Source organism: Lepus europaeus, chromosome 18, assembly GCF_033115175.1.
Source record: "Lepus europaeus isolate LE1 chromosome 18, mLepTim1.pri, whole genome shotgun sequence".
Classification (NCBI taxonomy): domain Eukaryota; kingdom Metazoa; phylum Chordata; class Mammalia; order Lagomorpha; family Leporidae; genus Lepus; species Lepus europaeus.
The window spans coordinates 14,346,871-14,369,905 of NC_084844.1; the positions used below are offsets into that span (position 1 = coordinate 14,346,871).

Here is a 23,035-nt window from a genome sequence, read left to right on the forward strand (position 1 = left end):
CAGTTCTCTGCTAACATATCTGGAAAAGCAATGAATGGGCCCTGCCACCCAAGGTGGGAGACCTGGATGGAGTTCCTGTCTCCTGAGTTCAGCCTGGACCGCCCCCAGCCATTGTGGCCATTTGGGGAGTGAACCAGCTGATGGAAGATCTTTCTCTCTATCTCTTTCCCTCTCTCTCTGTCACTCTGCCTTTGAAATAAATAAATCTTTTTTTAAAAGTTCATGGAAAATACAAATAAAACAAGTTTATTTTGGTGCAAAAAAATGAAATCCATACATAGGTTTTTTTCATAACATACATTTTTCCATGAACTGTTTAAAGGCACCTGGTGTGCATGGAGTTCAAAATTTTCATTCCAAAACAAATCACTTCCCATAAACTTTTTAAAGTACCATTGTAGACTAGAAGCTACTTTTTAGGCATATGGCTATTCAAATATGCATTTCTATGGAGCTGCATAGTCCACTTGTCCTCACTTTTGGAAGCAATAGAATATTCCTGTGAAGTGACAAGGTCCCATGAAATGATGTGAGAAGAGCCTAGAGAATCTGTGATTGGCAGGGGCAATCAGAGTCCACGTCTACCTGCTGGGATTGTCTCTGAGGCCAGCTGAAGAAGGTTCTAGAAGAAGATCTAGACAAAGTACTTGGCCTTTGGGACGTTCAAGAAAGGTAGAAAGTTGCAGCTAAGAAGAGAATGAGAGACGGAGGCGAGAGGAAGGGAGTGGCTGAGCAGCCGAGGGTTTTGACAAGTGAGGGTGACATTTCAAAGTTAGCTGAAGTTGTAGAAGGGGAGAGCAGAGCAGGACGCGCTCAGGTTGACCTCTTGTCTCGCAGAATCCTTCTCTGTTCCGAAGTTCCACGTCAGCCCCACCGGGACGATCACAGAAGGAGATGAGCTCCACATTAAGTGCACCATTCAAGTGACCTCCCTGGCCCAAGTGTTTCCGGAAATCATAATCCAGAAAGACAAGACGATCGTGGCCTACAACAGACAGGGCAAGGAGGCCGTCTACTCGGTCATGGCCCTGGTGGAGCACAATGGCAACTACACGTGCAAAGTGGAATCCAGGCAGATTTCCAAGGTCAGCAGCATCATGGTCAACATCACAGGTAGGGCAGCTCCTGCAGGGCGCCGGCGTGTGGTGGGCTCCCGGGGCACCTCTGCTGGACTCCAGAGCGGGTAGTGTTTCTGCTCCTGTCTGAGTAGATGTACAGAGGTGGGGTTGAAATCATCTCAGAGAGGGTATTCAGTGCGAGGGTGCAGGCTCTGGTGCCAAACCCTAACCCTGCCACTCCCTGCTTCAGTGACCTTGGGTGACCTATTGAACTTGCCCCAGCTCTGTGATTGAAGACCAGGATAGCCCTGTTCCAATAACTAAATGAGACGACTTTGCTATAAAGTGTCAGCCCAGTGCCTCCCACAGAGTAAGCGCTCAATGAGCGTTAGCCAACATCTATGTCTCCATCTCCGTGACCACGACAACACTTCTCTTTCTTTTATGTAAAGCGCTGTGCCAGATCCCAGACACAAGTGCTCTGACGGGTTCCCAATGAGAAGGCATTGGTTTGCCAAAAACTAAGAGGAACAAAGCCCCTCTGTATGACAGTTTATATACACGCCTAGTTCATGCCCACGCCTAGTTCGTGGTGCCTATTTTATGAATGTGGAAACTGAGACCAAGAGGCTAGCAACTCATCTAAGGGTTGCAGAGTTACCGAGCAGTGGAACAAGAGTCATCCCTAGGCCTGTTTGGTTTCCAAACCCAGGCACTGAAAAGTGCCCTCTGTTACCCATTCCCCTTTACCTGGCTTTAGTTCTAAAATACTTAGGACCAAAATTAAAAAAAAAAAAAAGTCTTCTCCCTCTCTTGCTTGCGTGTTGTGTGTTCAGCTACTTGAAAGTAAGCTGCTGAGGCAGGGCCGTGATCTGTTTTGTTGGGAGCGATATGAGAGACCTGGAACAGCGCGTGGCACAGGGTGGAAAGCCAGGACCTGTTCATCAGAGGAAGGGAAGCGTGTCGGACGGCGGGGTTCTGAGGGCAGAGTCAGCACGTCTGTTTCTCAGTGAAAGTCTTCATTCCCTCACTTACCAAACACACTGTGCCATTGTGGGCCATGCCGTCACCCTGACAGTCCCCAGTATCACAGGAAGGCAGGCTGCCATCTACCCAGCTGGGCGGTTGGCAAACGCGTATTTTTTTTTTAAAGTAGGTGTGTATTTCAGAAATGTTTGTACAAAAATAGATGATCTATTCATTCTGGTTTTCTGTGAACTTTTTGAAGTCCCCTTGTGTAGGTTGGCTCCTCCTGCTGTGTACCGTAATTCGGTGTATTCTTGGTCATGACAAATATCTTGATATCTCATGTTTTTCACCGATTGAATTTATATTATCTTAGTAGAGAAAAGAATCAGCTCCATATGTATTGAGCACCTTCTGTATACTGAGGAACTTGCTGGGGACAGAGAACTTCCTACCATCTGGCTTTGCCTTTGAGGATGCCACAGGCATTAGTAGACCGGACCATCACAGCAGCCTATGTGGGTTAGGACACTCTCCCTAGGACATTCTCTCTGGATGACTTCCTCCAAGAGGCCTTTCTCTGATTTCCCCAAGCCCAGATTCAATGTCCCTTATACGGCCTGTGCTACAACACAGTGTCTGAGTCACCTGCTAGATGATGACGTAAGGCCTGCAGGAAATACTTGGGGGCTAACACGTGTGGCTGCATGAATACACAAATCATTGCTTGCTGCATTACAAATTGCAAAACTTTCCTCATCTCTGTCTGTGAAGTGAATTGGATTAGCAAGTGAGAGGAATCTGTCATTGGAATCCCAGAATACGAATGAACTTGAGCTCTTTAGCAGTGGGATCATGTCATCAGGTCTATGACAAACAAAGGAAAACTTTGTTCCTAGGAAGTTGGTTCCGCCAGAGGCAGCTGGGCCCGGGGCTTCTCCAGGAGGGGCCTTTGGGATGTGCCCAGGTCCAGCTTATCCCTTTCCCACTCATTGTGTTTCAGAACTGTTTGCCAAGCCAAAGCTGGAGGTTTCGTCCACCCGTCTGGACCAAGGCGAAATCCTGGCCCTGTCGTGCTTCATCCCGGGAGCCCCTCCAGCCAACTTCACCATCCAGAAAGAAGACACAATCGTGTCGCAGAATCAAAATTTCACTAAAATTGCCGCAGAGTGGGACAGCGGGACGTACACCTGCACTGCGGGCATTGGCAAGGTGGTGAAGAGAAGCAACGCGGTCCGGATAGCCGTGTGTGGTGAGTACATCCTCCCCAGCCTGGAGAGCGTCTGGGATGGACCGGGACGGAGGGAGCCGACTGCCAGCTGTCCCCTCTCCAGTGCGAAGGCAGATCAGAGTCAGGCAGTGTACGAACTCAAGGGAGAGAAAGAGGACTGAAATCTAGAGACTAAACAGGAGCAGGTGGGCATTTCAAGCACAGGCAAGAGGCCATGCAAGGACAATGTCATTGGCCAAGCTCAGGCCGTGTTGCGGCTGGGCTGCACGCTCGTGGGCGTGGCCGGTGAATTGGCAGGACTCTGGCTGCATCCGTCCAGGAAGTTGGGGAAGAAACACTGCTCAGTCAACGTCAAACTCTAAGACCCAAGTTCCATTTTTTGTCTGTATCTTGGCTGGCAGAACGTGGGTGCTGGGACCACCTAGAGCTGGGCTTCTCAGACTGGCGTCTGTGTTTAAGGGCATTTCAAAAAAGTTTGGGAAAATAGAGTTCAGAGATCAGTTAATTTGGGTACAAAAAGTTATGCATGGATTTAAAAATTTTTTGCACCGAAATAAATGGATCTTTTTATTCCATTTCCTGTGAATCTTTTGAAGTTCCCTTGTACGAGGTTAAAACATAGATTCTAATTGAGCAGGTCAGGACGAGGCCAGATTCTACAAACTAGCGCCTGGTGGTGCTGGTGTGGACCCTGCAGCCCACCGTGAGGAGCGAGGTTCTAAATGACCATGACATAGCGTCAGGCCCTTGCTGTCACTATTATTCAGTCCCGATCTTTCTGTTTAATCTGGGGCTGTGGTTTATCCCGTCAAGATCTTGGTCTCAGCTGACCCCAGATTTGAACTTGTTGTGAACTCTCTGCTCAAGAGGAAAGAATGCAAGAGACAATTGCATTTACATTTTGATTCTTGTTGTTCTTGGGAGGACGTCATGGGTCATTTCTTTTCATAAGGTTTACCAATAAGCTAAGTTCCTTTTTAAAATTTGTGATTTAGTTATTTTCACTTTGTCTGAAAGGCAGAGAGAGAAATCATCCATCCACTGGTTCACTCTCCAAATGCCCACAATAATTAGGGCTATGCCAGGCCAAAGTTAGGAGCCAGGAACTCCATCCTGGTCTCCTGCATGTGTGACAGGGACCCAAGTCCTTGGGCCCTCACCTCCTGCCTTCCAGGGTGCACATTAGCAGGAGCTGGAGTCAGAATCAGAGCCAGGAATTTACAAGCACTCTGAAATGGGAGGTGGGTGTCCCAAATGGTGCCAAATGCCCATCTCAATTAGCTAACTTCTGAATAATGACCCAGTAGAATTCTTCCCTCTAGGCCGGCGCCGCGGCTCACTAGGCTAATCCTCCACCTTGCGGCGCCGGCACACCGGGTTCTAGTCCCGGTCGGGGCACCGATCCTGTCCCGGTTGCCCCTCTTCCAGGCCGGCTCTCTGCTGTGGCCAGGGAGTGCAGTGGACGATGGCCCAAGTGCTTGGGCCCTGCACCCCATGGGAGACCAGGAGAAGCACCTGGCTCCTGCCATCGGAACAGCACGGTGCGCCGGCCGCAGCGCGCTACCGCGGCGGCCATTGGAGGGTGAACCAACGGCAAAGGAAGACCTTTCTCTCTGTCTCTCTCTCTCACTGTCCACTCTGCCTGTCAAAAATTAAAAAAAAAAAAAAAAAAAAAAGAATTCTTCCCTCTTGAGGAACACAATGAACTGGCAGGGGAGGCTAAGATACTGAGAAGAATTTGTTGTGAAACATATTCTGTTTGGATACTGGTGACTTCTCTTGTGCATTTCTGTGTGTTTACTCAACACAAAAACAGTGTATGTGTGTGTGAGATATTTTAAAATATAAACATGTATTTGTGAGGATGTAATTTTTTTTTTAATTTGAATTCTTTCTTTTTCAATTTATTTATTTAGGAAGCAGGCAGACAGAGACTTTCCATCAGTTGGCTCCCTTCCCACCTGCTTGCAACCACTGGGGATGGGTCTGGCCCAGGCTGGGAGCTGGGAACTCAGTTCAGGTCTCCTGTGTAGGTGATGGGAACTCTTTTACTCAAGGCTTTGCTGCTGCCTTCCAGGGTCTGGAGGCAGAACCAGCGCAGGGAGTTCAACTCAGGTACTCCCATGGATGCACGTGTCACAACTGGCCTCTTCACTACCAGGCTAAACAACCCCCCAGTCTTTTATTTTTCTTTTTAGTTATTTGACAAACAGGCAGGGGACGGGAGAGAGAGAAATCTCCCATCTACTGGTTTACTCCCCAAATGCTGGCAACAGCTGGGTTCACGCCAGAGCCAGACTGAAACTGGGAGTCAAGACCTCAATCCAGGTCTCCCATCTGGGCAACAGGGACCCAACCATTTACAATATCACCTGCTGTCACCAGGGTGCCCCAGGTACTGCAATACGGGATACAGGCATCCCAAGTAGCATCTAAACCATTAGGCCAGATGGCAGCCGCCTCCCCTCATTCTTAATTTTGCTTGTAGCCTCTCTCTTTCTCTCTGCCTTATCACACAAGCGCCACCCCTACAGCCCCCCCCTCCCCCCATACTGCTGTCTGTCTTACAGGAGTCTCTAAAAGGTGGATAAGGCAGAGAGGCATTTGAAATCACAGTGACCGAGAAAGCAAAGCCCCCAGTTTGCAGCAGGACCCTTTGCCTTCAATGCCATTTACTCAGTGTCTCCCTGTCTTTCTAGAAATGCTCTCCAAGCCCAGGATCTCCTACGATGCCAGGTCTGAGGTCATCAAAGGACAAGCCATAGAAGTGAGCTGCCAATCAAACGGAACTTCACCTATTTATTATCACCTTTTAAAAGCAAATAAGATCTTGGAGAGCTGTACAAAGGACTCAAATGATCCTGCAGTATTTAAAGATAACCCAACCAAAGACGTGGAATACCAGTGTATCGTGGATAATTGCCATTCCCATGCCGAAATGTACAGCGAGGTTCTGAAGGTCAAGGTGATTGGTAAGTTGCTGTGGTACGAGAAAAATCTGGTGGGACTGGGGCTTCAGTGAACAGTCTGGAAGGTGTGGGGTTGCCCGGAGATCGTGGGGACGAGAAGAGAAGCGAGAGGGACTTGTGCGAAGACCATAAGCCAGGTTTGCACACAAACAGGACCAGAGCCCAGTAAGCATGGGAAGCACTCAGGGGCTGCTGCTGAGGTCGGCGTAGCCCCTTTTTAGAACAGACTTATCGCAGGAAGAGCGTCCTGACTTCAGGAAGCACTGACGTGTGGGGCTTCCTTAGTCTCTGCCCCTCCCAGGGTCACCTCTGAACACTGTCGCCGCCAGAGCACTTCTTCCCTGCTGTCCCCGGCCGGGCAGCTCTGCCCTGTGTGGAAGCCACAGCAGTCGGAGCTATGGGCCGTGGTCTCGCGGGAATTGTGAACGGGTTTTCTGCGGTCTCCTGCAGGGGAGGGGTGCCCTGTTGTCTTGGGGGCTCGAGGAGTGCCGCACCTGCACTGCTTAGACACCCTGCACCCTGCTCTAAGAAGTTTAACAAGGCTTGGTCCTCTCCACCCTTTATCTCTCTTGTTTAATAACTGCATACATTAACTTGCAGTCTCTTAGCCACATGGTATACGTTTGTTAACTACTTACTATGTACATGTGCTCCTGTGGACAGCTCCTGACCACAGGATAGAAAGATCCAGGAGGACAGAGAGATTCCCGTAGAGTCTGAGACGAATCACACATTTCTTTTTTTTTTTTTTCTTAAATTTATTTATTTATTTGAAAGGCAACGTTAGAGAGAGAAAGAGAGAGAGAGAGAGAGAGAGAGAGGTCTTCCATCCACTGGTTTGTTCCACAAATGGCTGCAATGGCCAGGTCTGGACCAGGCTCAAACCAAGAGCCAGGAACTCCATCCTTGTCTCCCACATGGGTAGCAGGGACCCAAGTACTTGGGCCATCTTCTACTGCCTTCCCAGGTGCGTTAGCCAGGAGCTGGGTAGGAAGCAGAGCAGCCAGGACTCAAACCAGCACCAGTGTTGTAAGTGATGGCTTAACCCACCACACCACAACGTGGGCCCCAAACTTTCCAATTAACAACATCAAAATTGAGCACCTCAGGCAGTGGGGCACAAAACAAAACATGTGCTTCTTGAGAAACACAGCGTCTCCTGATCAATGATGGAGAGATATTTGATAGCAATACAAGCATGCATAGAAAACAGTGGTAGGAGGGCACACACTGGCTTTGTTGTCCCATGAACCATATCCTTCCAAGGATCCTGACAGTAGCCCAGGGTGTGGGAGATAATGTCTCCCTGAGCAGGAAAACTTCACAGAAGAGCAGAGGTAGGAGCCAGGGTTTCCCATGGTTGAGCAGAGAGAGCTAGGGATGGCTCCCCACGCATGAAAGTCTGTTTGGAGTAGCACAAAAGACTTTATACTTGGGCCATCTTCCACTGCTTTCCCAGGCGCATTAGCAGGGAGCTGGATCAGAAGTGGAGCAGCCAGGACATAAACTGGCACCCATAAGAGATACTGACATCACAGGAGGCGGCTTAACCCACTCTGCCGCAGCGCCGGCCTCGAGGGTGGGTTGTGCAGGAGGTTGACCTGGTGGCTGTACCATTGAGAAGGAGTGGAGACTTCAGACCTCCAAGTACGTTAGGAGGCCAATACAGAGGCCCCAATGAAGCTGTTGGTTTAAACTGGGTCCGTGTTCATAGCTAGCATTTACTCTGCCCCATATGTCCAACTCCGTGTGAAATATTGTTGCAAATTATTCCAACTAGTACTTCCAATAACTGCATAAGGTCAGTAGCAGTAGTATCCTTGTTTTATGATGAAGGAGCTAAGGCTCACTGCAAACAACTTGTGGGTGGTGGGGCTGGGTGCTGGGCCCAGGCAGTCTGGCTCCCCAGCCCAGATTGCCAGCACCCCTTGTGCTGTCCGGTGGAAGAGGACCAAGCAGGGCTGCACCCCCTGGGGGTCTGCCTTGGTGTGGCCAGTGACTGGCTTCCTCCTACCTGCACAGCTCCATGGTCTCACCGCTCCCTGGAGTGACAAGAGGGTGGCTCACAAGTCAGCATGGCCGCCTGCTGGCCTGTCCATTCTACATCAGAGGAAAGTCTACTTAGGAAGACAACTTAGGATCAGAATTTGGGAGGTCAAGCATGGGGCTGGGGAAGGGAGATGGAGGAGGGAGCCAGGTTCTGCTGGGAGCCAGTGGGAGTGAGGCCGGCTGGGCTTCCAAGTGGAAGGGAGACCCAGGATGCAGGGCTGGGATCTGGATGAGGGGTGTATGGGTAGGAACTCAACGCTCAGGGATGGAAACTCTTCAAGAGGCACAATCGCCAAAGAGGAGAGCGGAGATGGGGCAAACTGAAGACTGAGCCTTTCAGAAAGCCCTTAGTTCAGAAGCTAAAGAAAAAACAATTAGTGAGTAAGGGGGTGGGGGGGGAGTGGTGAGCATTTTTGTAAGCAGAGGGAGAGGAATTCCTGGCACCCACACACCCACGTGCGCACGAAGTAGACCCCACCAGAACACACACGTTAGTCATACGGTCTCAGCTCTACGTGAGGGTGAGAGGGGAAGGGAGCGTCCCGTGTCTTGCATGTAATCCGTGAGTGAGGCCAGGAAGTCCGTTAGCACATCCGTGCAACCCAGGGGAGGAGGCGTGACCAAGGCAGGATGAGAGAAGCGGCCGGAACCAAAGACGCAGACCCAGCCCGAGCCACGGCCTGGGAGGGAGGCGGCCAGGAGCAGTGGCTGCTCCGTGGCCTTTCTCCTGTGCCCTTTGCCCGGAGCTAATCTGTTCCTCGCTTTGCAGCCCCGGTGGAAGAGGTCAAGCTGTCCATCCTGCTGAATGAGGTGGTGGAGTCTGGGACGGACATCGTGCTCCGCTGCTCCGTGAATGAGGGCACGGGTCCCATCACCTACAAGTTCTACAAGGAGAACGGGGACAGACCCTTCTTCCAAGTCACCGCGAATGACACGCAGGCGTTTTGGCGCAAGCAGCAGGCTAGCAAGGAGCAGGAGGGCCAGTATTACTGCACGGCCTCCAACCGAGCCAGCTTCGCCATGCGTGGCTCCCAGAGCAACACGCTGACCGTGAGAGGTGAGAAGGCACGGCCAGAAAACCCTGCCCTGGGTGGCACTTCCGCTCCGGGACTGAGACTTAACAAAACAATACCCTCCAGGCTGTTTGGTTGCAAGTGACAGAAACCTATTCAAATTAGGTTAAAAAGAAAAAAAGAGGAATTGGTTATTATAAGGAATTGGAAGTCATTTATTTAGAACAGCTTACGCGAGAAAAAGGAAATGGGTATCATATGGCATTGGGAGTATTTCCCCAGGACACCAGCTGACCCACTCACAGTCAAACATCTCCCCAGGGACCATCTGTGGTCAAAGGGACTGGGTGATGCAGAAGGGACATGGTTAGGGGAGCCCCTCAAGGGGGACTGAAGAGGAACCCCAGAAGGGAGTCTGCACCCACAGAGCTAGGTGCCCCTCCATGGACACCATAGCTGCCTCCACTTGCAGCAGAGACCACCCCTTTTCTACCAGCCGTGAGCGCTGAGTCCATTGGAGGGCGCTCATTGTACAAGGACCAAACCGATCAGTCGTATTTGTTGCACAACGAAGACTGCCATTCTTTCTTTTGAAAATTTATTTATTTATTTGAAAGGCAGAGTTATAGAGAGGCAGAGAGAGAGAGAGGTCTTTCATTTGCTGGTTCACTCCCCAGATGGCTGCAATGGCTGGATCCCTGCCTATCAGAAGCCAGGAGCCAGGAGCTTCTTCCAGGTCTCCCATGTGGGTACAGGGGCCCAAGGACTTGGGCCATCTTCTACTGCATTCCCAGGCCATTGCAGAGAGCTGGATCAGAAGTGGAGCAGTCGGGACTTGAACCGGTGCCCATAGGGGATGCCAGCACTGCAGGTGGTGGCTTTACCCACTACGCCACAGCGCCGGCCCCCATTATCTCTTGCTGGCAGAGGAAAAACCTGTATGTCTGCATTTTTTTCTTCCAGTCTTCCTTGCCCCGTGGAAGAAAGGACTGATTGCAGTGGTTGTCATCGGGGTGATAATTGCCGCCTTGATCATTGGGGCCCGATGCTATTTTCTGAGGAAAGCCAAAGGTGAGAGGTCTTTCCCAGGATGCTGGCCATGGGCATGCCCAGCCCAGCTTCCTGGGTGGCCGGTGCCCTGCCCTGGAGCGGGCTGAGGACGCCTTGGGGGTCACGTTGAGAAGTGAAGCTTGAGGTTACAGTGGATGTGGAGCTTCTGTTGTTTGTGGATTTTGCTGGGCAAAACAGGAAAGTGATGGCTTTCTTGGTTGGGCCAGATAGCTAAAGGGACTTGGGGCATTGCATCGAAGTTTTTTCTGTGGGTTTGGCCACGCCTGCTCCTGTAATTGGTGGAGTAGGGTGTGAGTGCCCTGGGCATACACATGGCTCCCAGTTCATGTCTACCCTGCTCTTGGGGTTGGGGAGGCACGGGTGGGAAGGCAGGGATGCTCAGGAATCAGAGTCAGCTCGCCCAGACTCAAGGAAGAGGGGCCCACAGCACCAAGTTCTGCAAAACTTTTCATGTAGTTTCACGTGGTAAGAGGTATCCTTTGGAGCCTCTGCGCTGCTGCCACCGCCGGGGACCAGGCAGGGCAGGAGGGTGAGGAGCCCTGGGTTTTTGTCTCTAGCAGGAAAAGGGCTCCAAAACAAACTCCTACCCAAGGCCAACCCTGGGATCAGTCTCAGGCCAGTGTGGAAGCAAAAACACAGCCATTGGCTTAGCCTTCATTTGTGGGATTGTCTCGAATTAAAGAGACAGCCGCCCGCTGATCCTGGCTAATCTGGTTCCTGGGCTGCATCTCTGTTGCATTCAAGTGACAGACACCATGCCTGGCTAGAAGAGTCAACATGGCATACTTTGGGGGAAATGATGTGAAACGCCTTGATCTAGGACCAGGGGGACCCCCTTCCTCTTCCTTCCTTCCTTTCCCTCCTCTCTTCCTTCTCTCCTTTTCTTATCCACTCCCCCACCCCCCTGCCCCAGCCCCCTGCCAAGAGAGAATCTATTTGGCTGTGTTTGCCCTTGTGAGCACTCCATCTCCAACAATTGCAACTGAAGCGCTGGCTCCGACCTGCCGGGGGTGTGCTCCCTCGTTCTCACTCTGGTTTCTCTCTTCTTTCCAAAGCCAAGCAGGCGCCAGTGGAGATGTCCAGGTCAGTGTCCTTGCGGGGGTGGTGGTGGTGGTGGCTGCTTCGTGTGGGCGTGGACAGCTTGGTAGGGAGGTCTTGGCCATGAGGAAACTGTCAGCAGTTCCTGACAAACTCGGAAAAATAAGGGCCTTGGGTGTGAGTGTGAGTGTGTGTGAGAGTAGTGAGCGTGTATGAGTGTGAATGCCTGTGAGAGGGTGTGAGTGTGAGAGTATGTTTGAGTGTGCATGCATGTGAGTGTGTGTGGGAGTAGTGTGAATGTGTGTGAGAGTGTGTGTGTGAGAGTGTGAGAGTAGTGTGAGTGTGAATGTGTGAGTGTGTGAGTGTGAATGCATGTGAGTGAATGTGTGTGGGAATAGTGTGAGTGTGTGTGTGAGAGTAGTGAGTGTGAATGCGTGAGTGTGTGAGTGTGAATGCATGTGAGTGTGTGTGGGAGTAGTGTGAGTGTGTGTGAGTGTGAATGTGTGTGAGAGTGTGAGTGTGAATGCATGTGAGAGAGTGTGTGTGGGAGTAGTGTGAGTGTGTGTGGGAGTAGTGTGAGTGAGTGTGTGTGAGTAGTGAGTGTGTGTGAATGTGAATGCGTGTGAGAGCAAGTGTGTTTGTGTGAGTGTGAATGCATGTGAGAGAGTGTGTGTGGGAGTAGTGTTAGTGTGAGTGTGAGAGTGTGTGAGTGTGTGTATGTGTCCCAGTGGAAGATCCCTGACTTCATGGGAAGGAATGGCCTTTGTTCTCAGATCATGCTCTTCCTACACTATTTCTTGTAAAATGCCATTTTTCCTTAGGAAATTATAAGGGTAGCAGATGGAAATTTAAAAATTTATTTACTTGGCACCATAGAGTTGGCCTATATGAAATGGTTACACTCTCTTACTGATAAAAATCTAAAATTCAGAAGTATGGAGATGGTTGCTCTGTTCTTGTGGGAAGCAGTAACAGTATGAGGGTTTGGGGTGGGGCGGGGCCTGGGGAAGGACTCCTGGCATTTGTAAAAAAATAAATAAAGATGTTAGTTTTCCAAGTGAGATAGTAAAGTGTCTCTCACTGTGGAAAACTCTTCCTAATTTTCCCTTGGTCTTCACTTGGGTATTTAGTCGGTTTGGGGTTAGATCCAAATCTATGTATTTTACGTATCTATGACATCTGTTTTCCTTTCTAACTTTCATCTTAAGGCCGGCAGCACCACTTCTGAACTCCAACAGCGAGACCGTGTCAGATCCCAACATCGAAGCCAACAGTCATTATGGTAACACCGTGGTTTCCTTCCTAGCTAAGGTTTTTTTCCAACTTGCCGCACTGCCTTTGCCTTAGAGGCAGAAGCTGTAGGGGTGGGGATAAAGTTGGGGGGGAAGCCCCAGCTTCAAGGAGGTCCACTTGATCTTACCAGTCATTGGATGGGGAGCTAATAAAACAAGAACTTGGAAGGAAAGGCAGAGAAATGTATTCTAATTTTCCCACCTTCTAAGCTGCCTGTAGGATGAAGCATGGAGAATGATTGTGGCGTCTTAATTCCTTCAAAGCTTTTAACTAGCGCTCAGGTGCAATCCTTTTCCATTTGTAGAAGGAGACCAGACATCAGATTAAAGCATTGGCAAAACATCTTAGTTTAAAAGAGATTTATTTATTTGAAAGGCAAAGTGACACAGAAAGAGACAGTGAGAGAGATCTTCCATCTGCAGGTTCATTCCCCCGAATGGCTGCAGCAGCCAAGTCTGAGCCAGGCGTCTGAAACTCCGTCTGGGTGTCCCACTTAGGCCGTCTTCTGCTACCTTCCCAGTGCGCTGGCTGATAGCTGCAGCTGAAGCAGAGCAGCCGGGACTTGAACCCATACTCTGATAAGGGATGCTGGCAGCTGAACCTACTGTACCACCACACCAGCCCCTGGCAAAATATCTTCACGGCTGGGCTTACCACGAGCATAAGACGGGTTCCTCCGTATTTGCAGTTTCATATTCTGTGGTTTCAGATACCCATGGTCAACTGGAGTCCTAAACTATTGAGTGGAAAGTTCCAGAAAACACATCATTCTTCATCCAGCATATCTGCCCTGTCCACTCCACGTACCCGTTAGTCACTTGTTAGCTCCCCAGGTCATAGGGTTGACCGTCACAGATACTGCAATGCTCGTGTTCAACAGCCTTTGCTTTACTGAATACCAGCCCCGGTGTGGAAGCGTCGTGATTCAGACATGCCACAGAGATGCCGTAAAGTGCTCCCTCTGAGGGCAACGTGGAAAGCTTCCAACTTAGAGAAAAAGCAATCGCGTGCTGAGGTTGCTAAGTGAGGGTGAGCCTTCTACCTCTGAAGCCGTGGTGAAGCAAAAGGAAATCTCTGGATTTTGCTGCCACACCTCAGCCTGCAAGTGTGGGACAAGCGCTCAGTTAAGGTGGAAAAGGATTTGGTGCCAGCTGTGTTTTCAGGCGAGCACTGAGTGTCTCGAGTCGCCCGCCATGGATAAGGGAGCACCACTTCGATTTACCACCAAGGGAAACCAGTTAAAGATGGCACTTAGCACAGGCATCAGATGAGCTCTCCAGTGAAGAAATACCTGGTTACGAGGCTCATCACAGGTGGGGTTGTGCTCAGCAGGGTGGGCGGCCAGTCCAGGAGTTCCTGACCCCACCAGATGAAGGACCAAGGTCACATGACTAGCCTCTCAGAGGCGGCCGTCACTACACCACACAAAAACACCAGTCCCAGCCCAGATCCGGGCTGTTTTTCTTTCTTTGCTATTTTAGTTCAGTTTCTTTGAGAGACAGACACACAGAGATCTTCTATCCATTGATGCATCCCCGAACTGCTGCAACAGCCAGGGCTAGGTTGGGTCAAATCCAGGAACCAGGATCTCAATCCAGGTCTCCCATGTGGTTGGCAGGGACCCAGCTGCTTGAGCCATCACCACCGCCTCCCAGTCGGCAGCAGCAGGAAGCTGGGATGGGGAGCAGAGCCGGGATTGCAAGCAGGCACCCTGATGTGGATGCAGGCCTTTCGAAGCCCGCGCCCACCTGAACCCCTTCCTTCCATGGCAGCTATTGTCAGGAAGGGCAGGGGCGGTCCCGGCGACTCAGAATCGCGCCCACAGTTGCTGAGTGCGCCGGTACAAGGCCGAGCGATTCCCTCATGATCGCACTGATGTGTGAGGCCTTCCTGGGCCAGTTCGTGCATCTGCTCCTTCCCCAGGCGGGGATCGGCAGAGCCGCCTGGCACAGGCTCTTCCCAAGAGCACAGGCCAGCCACCGTGGGGGAGGTCAGGCAGAGAAAAGGGCGAGGCCGGACACGCCACGCGGCAGGAAGCCCTGGGAAAGCAATGAGTTCTTCACAATGTATAGAAGACTAGGATTTCCGCTGTCACTCAGCCTAATGCATTGTTCTCCTGCTACCAGGTTACAAGGATGACGTTGCAAACCATGCCATGAAGCCAGTAAACGAAAATAAAGGTAAATATCCAACAACGATTGCCTGAAATAGAAACTTTTACATTAAAAAAAGATCCCCAGGGAAAGAAAATGAAAACCTTGGCCAATGGGTCATTCCCCACCCTGTTAGTGATCCCGTAACCAAGTGCTATGTGAGATGGGGGGTGGGTGGCTTTCTCCAAAGACGAGGTCTGGGGTCGTGCATGGGGAAGCAACCTAGATCCAAGGAAGAAAGAACCGAGTGACACCTAAGAAGCAAATTCTGGCTCCTGGAGGCTGCTGAGTGGGCGCGCTGTCCTGGGTAGTGGAGGTGGAGACTTGCAAGGAAGCGCTCGCTCCTGCCTGGAGCTCAGAGGGCCGCCGCTGCACCGTTTTTCAGCATCGCCTCCTGCCAGGGCTGTGAGCAGCAGCTCTCTGTAAAGCACCCCCGGGCAGGATGGGTTGTTTTGGCAGCTGGTGAGAACCCCTGATCCTTCGGCATTCAGAACAAAGCAATCACATTATCCCTAGATGAGACAGACAGTTCCAAGATTCTGCCCGAGTCCCCCGAGTGTCATGTGTGTGTTCATGCTCTCGGGGCACCGTCAGGATGCAACCCCCATGCCCGACTTCCTGGCGGCCTTTCCGACATCCTTGGGGTTGGCTTAGAAAGCACGCGAGGTGTCCAGCGTTTTGAGTGAGACTCAATGCAGTTACCTGCTGTGGCTGACCCTGGACTGTCTTCTGTGTCCATGGACCGGGTTCCACTGTAGAAACTGGGGTGACCCCTGGCCTTCCCCAGCCTCTGGTTTCCCTGGGGACAGAGTTAGGGCCTGGGACTGGCCACCTTCCCCAAAGGCAGCATCTTTAGAAATTGGAAGGAAAAGGTCTGGGTGGCCTGGGGCCCCTGAAGGAGATTGTGCCTAAACACGGGTGCTGTGGTTCCTCTGAGCAGAGCCCCTGAACTTGGACGTGGAGTACACAGAAGTGGAAGTGTCCTCAGTGGAGCCACACCGAGGTAAGGCCCTCCCCGGAGTGAGCGCAGCCCTCGGCTTGGGTGTAGACCCTGGGGCGGGGGTGGGCAGACACCCCCAGGGCAGGAGCTGAGCCAGGGGAGCAATGGTCAGTTATCAGTGAGTGTGGCTGCATGTCCGGCAATTAGGGAGGTGCTGAGCAACGTGTTCCAGGCAGCCTCCCTCCTGAGTGTTTAGCCTTTCTTCCAAACGTATACCCGCTTGCCCTCACCCCCTTGTTCCTACAAACCTTGTTTGGGGGCTGCCCAGATGTCACCCAGATGAATGCTTTAAAACGTTGAGGGCTTTTGCTACTGAAATGCACACTTGGGCAATGGCTTTTGGAAGGAGACAACCCCTTCCGGCACAAACGGTGACGCCGCTCCTATGCCGCAGGTTCACGTTCATGCGCATGGTTCTCTCACGAGTAGCCCGGCCTGCAGACCCGTCCCTCCAGTTCCGTGCTGGGGAGACTGCCGGAGAGGCTGATCCACCACAAATGCAGGGGCGTCCATCTCAGTTGCTTTGGGCTCCTGCAGAAAAACATGTGTGTCTACCCTCCGCACCCTTGCTCCCACGGAGGCTCCCGTACGCTCACAGGAAACAGCCATCCACGGCTCTCCAGCCCTGCTGGGAAGCGCCTAAGGACTTGCCATCTGTCCCCTTCTGCTGAGGCTAACGCAGGGCCATGTACTCAGCCACGCGGTCCTGGGCAGTTTTCCAGGCCGCACCTGCCCATCATGAGCCAAAGCTGTGCGGTGACAGCATCCTGAGGTCACCTCTTGCCCCACCGTCTGGGAAGTTTCGGATTCCTTCTGTCTTCTCTTGTGTAGCTCGGTCCTGGGTACCGTGCCGGCAAGTGCATGCACAGCTCTTCCCCGGCGGGTGGTGTGTGCACCCGTTACCTGTAGGGCGAGCCTGCACAGCCGCACGGGATATCCCACTTCCGGTCTGCACTGTGTCTGGGAAGGACGAGAGGCATGGCAGACCTGGCGTTCTTGTCCCCCGTGTTTCACTCGAGATACAAACAGCCACGGAGGCCTTGACAGCACGGCCACTGTGTGAGCAGCCAAGGTGCAGCTGGTCCCTGCTGCATGGGGGCCCAGCCTGGGAGGCAGCCAGGAACAGAAGGAGGCAAAAAAAAAAAAAAAAAAAAAACAACAGGGAGGGCCGGCGCCGCAGCGGCTCACTAGGTTAATCCTCCGCCTGTGGCGCCGATACCCCGGGTTCTAGACCTGGTTGGGACGCCGGATTCTGTCCCGGTTGCTCCTCTTCCAGTCCAGCTCTCTGCTATGGCCTGGGAAGGCAGTGGAGGATGGCCCAAGTGCTTGGGCCCTGCACCTGCATGGGAGACCAAGAGGAAGCACCTGGCTCCTGGCTTCGGATCGGCGCAGCATGCCGGCCGTAGCAGCCATTTGGGGGGTGAACCAATGGAAAAAGGAAGACCTTTCTGTCTCTCTCTCAAAAAAAGAAAACACAGGTTCTAGTCAGCGCTCAGAAAGAGAGCAGGTGCAGTCAGAGGGTCTGATAGGCACCGCCTCCTCTCACTTCTGGGCAGCTCAGGGATGCTGATTACTTTGCGAGGGGTGACACTTAAGCTGGGGCCCGAGGGGCGCAAAGAAGGTCATCTAGGGGGTTGTCGGGGAGACCCAGAAAATGCGAAGGTCGGTATGAGGCAGCTGGGAGCTTGGCACATCTGAGATCTGAAAGGAGGCTTTTGTGTCTGCAGAGCAAGTGAGACGGGGTGGGGTGTAGAGGGTTGGAGCGGGGAGCACCCAGGGCCTGGGAGCTTTTCCTTCTGTTCTAATTGGGTCGGGAGTCTTTGGAAGCCATTAGGCAGGGAAGTGACGGGCTCCGGCTTCCCTCTTTCCTGCCTGGCGTGGAAAGGGGATCAAAGGGAGACAGGAGTGCATGCGGAGTGGCTGAGCAGGGCGCCCCTGCCAGGCAAGGCGGGGTGCCAATTTCCGGCCACGGATCTGGATTCTGGCTGCACTCTGGAGACAGAGCACAGCACTGGCTGAGGGGCCGCTGGGATGGGGAGACAGAATCCCCACTCGCTTCTTGACTGAGCAGCTGACTGTGGATGGTTGTGATGGGTGGGCTTGAGGCTCGGGAGAGCTGGTTCAGGTGGGTTACGTCTGAGACAGCACGGGAGTGTGGCCCTCATCAGAGAATCTGGGTGGGCTGTGATGCATGGCACAGCTGGGGGCTCCCCTGGCCTGGTCTCAGCTTGGCACACTCCCTCCAGGACCCACGGGAACCAGCTTACAAGTTCAGAAGGAAGAGGAAGGGCAACTAGGAGGTGGGGCTGCCCGAAGGTTTTGGATGTGAGCAGAATCCCCCTCTGCTGTCCTCTGCCTTCGCGGCCCTCCAGGCTCCCCAAGCAGTGCGGCGCATACTGACTTCCCTGGGCTGCAGTCCGACCTCTCGTCTTCCCACACAGGCCAGGCCCTGCCTTGCTCACTGGCTGCCTGGGCTGGATCCAGGGAGCCAGGAGGCTGTGCATGGCACCTGCAAGGCTCTGGGTTTAAGGAAGTTGGAGCTGCGAGAGGGAAGCGGGGTTTTGCCTTGGGAAAGTGTCCATCTGCCGGTCCTTTGGGACAGGCCCATGTTGGGAGCGTCTGCGTTTCTCCTTCTTGCTGGAAGGTGCAGAGGGGTTGAAGGGAACAGGTGATGTGCAGGCTGCCAGGTTGGGGTGCAGCAGGGGCCGTGGCCTGCACTTCTCTTACCAAACCGTGCGGCTGCAGGGTCACGACAGCCATGTGGTCACCTTTTCCCAGCTCACTCAGAGGTCACATGGGTGCAATGGAAAGCTTCTAGAAGGTTCAAGTTCAGCTTTCTGGAGCCAGCCTCCTCCTTGGCAGCCAGAGAGCAAAGTGGGGTGGGAGGTCAGGTCCCAGCCTCTGATGCCTGCCCCTTGCCTTCCCACAGGTGAGGAAAGGGGTGTCGACTTGCAGGGGGAAGAGGCTCTGTGGGGTGGAGGCCAGTGATGAGCAAACTTGACCTTGTTTCAGATAGCCCGGTTCCCTGTCCTCCAGGCCTCCCCTCCTCCAACTATGGAGGACGGGCTGGGGACAATGTCCGGCTCCATCCTGGCTGGCAGCTGACCAAGAGGCCCCTGGGGGTGGAGGGGGGGCGGGAAGGAACTCCGGTTTGCTGTGTGTTTGCTTTTGAGGCAATTGCTGGGAAAAACCCCATGACGTTGAAGCCACCTCTTTGCTAGCAAGAGAAAAACAGAAGCCAAAATAAAACCCCACCCGGAAGCTTAGCTGACACGGAGACAAACAGCCTATGGGCCTGGTTTAGTCATTAGCAGGCAGCTGCTGGGGGCTGGGGGGAGGGCAGCTGGAGGAGGGGGCCAGAGGTGAGCTGCCCCCCCCATCACAGAACTGGGCAGACCAGGGGGCAGCAGAACAACATCCCCACCCCTCACCCCACGCTACCCCAGCTGCTGTGAGTGAGGAGCTGAAGGGGGGTCAGGAATGGCTTCTTGGGTCCAGAGGGCACAGGATGTCCCCAAGGTGACCGGAGAGGCCACCTCTCATGTGCTGGGGGCAGGGGAGCTCATGAGGCATCCAGGCCCCTACACTGACCACCCAGCCCTCTCCTTCCATTCTCCCCCTACCCTGCTCCCAGCTCCCACTGTGGGGCCTGGTTGGAGGAGGATGGGCTGGCAGAGACCCCCATGCACCTGACACATGGCACCCTGAAGTGTCCATCATGGTGTTGCTGCTGTTTGCATACCTGCCTGGCCCCCAGCCTGGAGGTCCCCACAGGCAGGCCCCAGGCCCTTTTGCCTTTTTCCTCTTCCGTGGGGCAGGGCCCGCAGCAGTGAGTAACCTGGCATCCCAGTGTTGAGCAGAGAGTCCCTTGGGGATGTGGAGGATCTCCTAGCAGGTATGGGGGCCCCTAGGCCTTCTCTCCATGCCCCCAAACCTGGAGGGTGGGGAGTTGTGTGTGCATCTCTGCCACCCCTCTGGAGTGGTTGGTGCTCCAACAGCAGGGCCGCTGGGATCTTAGCCTCCCCACTGATGCCAACTCTGCCCTGGGAGAGTGGCTATGGTGCCCTGCGCAAGGGCCCAGTCTGCTCGAATGTGCCTGCTTTCTCCTGGGATATGCCCTGACACTGGAATTGCCACCATTCCCTGCTGCTTCCAACCGTGACAGGTGCCCCAGGTAGCTCTGCACACGGCTCAGGAGTGGGAGGAGCCCAAGATGTCAGCCACTGCCCTGGAGGAGCTCGGGGGCCCCACTGTGGGGAGTAAATCATGCCACTGTGCTGTAGGGGAGGTGCAGTGGGGGCACAGAGGGCCCAGGCGCCTGCACAGGGCCCAGAGAGGGTGAAGGCGTGTGACGATGTGTGCACATGGGTGCAGAGAGAGGCTTGCCCTGGGTCTTGGAGCAATGGGGCAATGACAAAGGCTGGTGCCAGCACAGAGGAGTGTGTGCAGGGTAGGAAGGTTGGGTGTGGGGAGGGTCCCTGGAGCACGGGAGTAGAGGGTCCAGGGTGCAGGCCTGGCTGTGCATGGTGGAGAGGAGTGCCGCTCGGCACTGAAGCACCCCGCCCTGCCTGGTGCCCCTTTCCTGTAAAGCAGAGTGTCAGAACCCCCTGGGGAGACACCACAACCAGGGCCCGCCCCACATGAGGCCTGGTGTTGTGCTGAACGCCCAGCTGTGGAGAGCTGCGAGTGGGTCTTAGTCCTGGCGGGTCCGAGAGTCACTGCCGATGCAGGGTCTAACAGACTTCCAGGAAGTCGGAATGGCAAGGTCTCTGCTGCTTCTGGACACGGGCACTGGTGGGGTAGGACAGAGCCTGTCCTAGGGGAGCCTCAGCCATCCCCTGCTGCCACCATGGGCTACCCTTGGGCCCAGGGGCTGCTACTGACCTGTGCCTGGTCCCTTTTCCAGCTCCAGGGACCAAGGGCACAGAGACGGTGTACAGTGAGATCCGGAAAGCCGACCCTGGTGAGTAAGGACCCCCTGATCCACAAGTCCTGGGGTGTACCCCTAGAGCCCTGGATGGGGCCTTGGGAGCAGGCAGGAAGAGGCCAGAAAGGGGCATTATCTCTGTGTCAGAGTTATTGACCCGCCCACCACTCTTGAAAGGCAGGCGCACGCTACGTTTCCTACAGTCAGCCCCCATTTCCGCACGGTCCAGTCCCGAGAGGCAACCACGGAAGGAACATGTTCAAAAACACTTGCAGGACAGCAATTATTTGCATTGCAGTAGGTCTCCTAGTGACAGGAAGATGACATCAAGTCTCTGGAAAGATGTGCCTAAGTGACATAAAAGTGCTTGGTCACCTTGGTATCCACGAGGGGCCTGGAACCCATGCTGCATGTATCGACCCCGACAGGAGCAGCCAGTCCTACCCTGCCTATTCCCACGTGCCAGCCAGTGGGCCTCCCCTGCTTCCCACCTGGGCCTTGGTCTGAAGGTCAAGTGCTCGGTTCAAAAGATGTCCAGGCGCTCAGCATTCCTGGAGCTGACCAACTTTGGGGCTGGGGTGGGTTTGCACATCTGCCTCCGTTTCCTTCAGTTCTATCAGTTCCACTTCAGCTCTATCATCCGCGTCTTCCTTGTTGACAGCTTCCCCGAGGCTGAGCACACTGCCCGGAGCTGGGTTCTCTACTTAGTCTATGTCTCTCTTAGTCTCTTAGTCTCAAAGTCTATAATGTTCAGGTCTGGTGAAATTCAGTTTGTAAGAACAACTTTTAAATTCCCAGCCAGCAACTGTAGAGAGAAACATTCTGGGAGAAATGGTCACTCTGTGACTATCTTGTTTTGCACCACAGATCTCTGTTGAAGTGGATTCTTTGAAATGGAATCGTTAGCATGGGCTGGGGAACACCTGTGTTGGAGGCCACTCCAAGTGTGGTCCAGAATCGATTCTCCAGAGTCTGAACTTGAGCAGCGCTGATTCAAAGGAACCATTCTACTCTTGGAGGCTGCTCCATGTGGAATAGTGATCGCTTCTCTCCAAGTCTTCTCTTTCAAAGATGGGCATATCTGTGGGTAGAGCAGAAGCTCACCCCCTGGTGGAACTTGGCACTGCATGGCTTTTGGAAACCATTTCCTGGGGGAATTTCTGGCTCAAGTACCCCATTTTGCATTCTCAATATACCCAGAGCTGGTGAAATGCAAATCTGAAGATAAATAGGCTTTGTCTCTTTGTCTAGTGTAGGGGAAAGTTAAAGGTGCGGCAGGGTTCAAGGTTGGTCCCATTGGGTCTTTGGCAGAAGTGCCTCTTGTGATTTCCTGGAGGGCCTGAGATTGGTCATTCACTCCTCTTGCCTTAGGGCTTGCCATAAGTACATCATCGCTTTCAACCCTCACAACAGGGCGGGAACAGAGAGGTTAAGGCCCATGCCCAAGGTGACACAGCAAGCAAGCCCCTAGGAGCTGTATTGCACACTGCTGGTCACTGAGCTGCACTGCCCTTGGTTTCAGGAAGGAAGCCCGTGAGTGTGGAACCACAGGAGGCCTCCACCTGCGGCTTCCAGGCCGCCGTTTATGGATGGTGAAGTTCTCTGTCTGGCGCCCCGCAGGTTGAGCAGCCAGGACAGATTTACACCCGAAGAGGTTTATCAAGAGCTGCAGCACGCATCATGCAGCAGAAACTCAGAGTGGTGGTTAGAACTTGCGGTTTCTATGGCTTCTTAACAAACACCAATACGTGTGTAGAGAAGCGAGGAAACAAAGGGAGAGGGGTTCCAGGCTTCCCAGGTGCATATGTGGGGAAAACTAGTGGAACGAAGTTGCTTTGTGCGGACCCAGTTGAGCACCCATGTTCTGTCTTCGTGGCCATAAGACTTCCCCAGGAGCAGGGATGTGTGCAATCCTCATGTCTCAGAAGCTTCTGCTGCTAGTCAGAGAAGGAAACTCTGGGAAGACTCCTTTCAGCATCTGTTGACTTTCATTTGCCTCCAGCTCAAAATAACCCTTGTGCCAAAGTGGCACGTTCTGGCTTCCCATGTCTGCTTTTTAGGGCAGAGTTAGCTGTTCAAGACGGTTCTCGGGCCCAGACTGGTTCTAGGTGACTCGGCCCTGGGCGGCTGGGACCTGATGGCTCCCTGGCTGGAACTGTTGCTAAGCAACAGGCTCCGCTCACCTCACCTGCGCTACCCCCAGCTGAACAAACCAGATGTTGCATCCTCTGTGCAGGCTTCTAAGGAGAAGGGGACAGGGGTTGAGG

At 53.3% G+C, this 23,035-nt stretch overlaps 1 protein-coding gene across 4 annotated transcripts in view; it reads left to right on the forward strand.

The window, feature by feature from the left end:
• The window catches only part of PECAM1 (platelet and endothelial cell adhesion molecule 1), a 51,643-nt gene that overhangs the window by 15,167 nt on the left and 13,441 nt on the right, over nucleotides 1–23,035 (forward strand). For 2 of the 4 annotated variants that reach the window (XM_062215811.1, XM_062215812.1), the window contains exons 5-14: nucleotides 838–1,113; nucleotides 3,028–3,276; nucleotides 5,955–6,227; nucleotides 9,043–9,330; nucleotides 10,250–10,357; nucleotides 11,413–11,440; nucleotides 12,604–12,677; nucleotides 14,815–14,868; nucleotides 15,782–15,844; nucleotides 20,748–20,804. In XM_062215811.1, coding sequence (XP_062071795.1) covers nucleotides 838–1,113; nucleotides 3,028–3,276; nucleotides 5,955–6,227; nucleotides 9,043–9,330; nucleotides 10,250–10,357; nucleotides 11,413–11,440; nucleotides 12,604–12,677; nucleotides 14,815–14,868; nucleotides 15,782–15,844; nucleotides 20,748–20,804 — 1,470 coding nt within the window. Of the gene's footprint in view, nucleotides 1–837; nucleotides 1,114–3,027; nucleotides 3,277–5,954; nucleotides 6,228–9,042; nucleotides 9,331–10,249; nucleotides 10,358–11,412; nucleotides 11,441–12,603; nucleotides 12,678–14,814; nucleotides 14,869–15,781; nucleotides 15,845–20,747; nucleotides 20,805–21,635; nucleotides 21,965–23,035 lie in introns of those variants that run through there. The other 2 variants (XM_062215813.1, XM_062215814.1) reach the window with 2 other exon arrangements.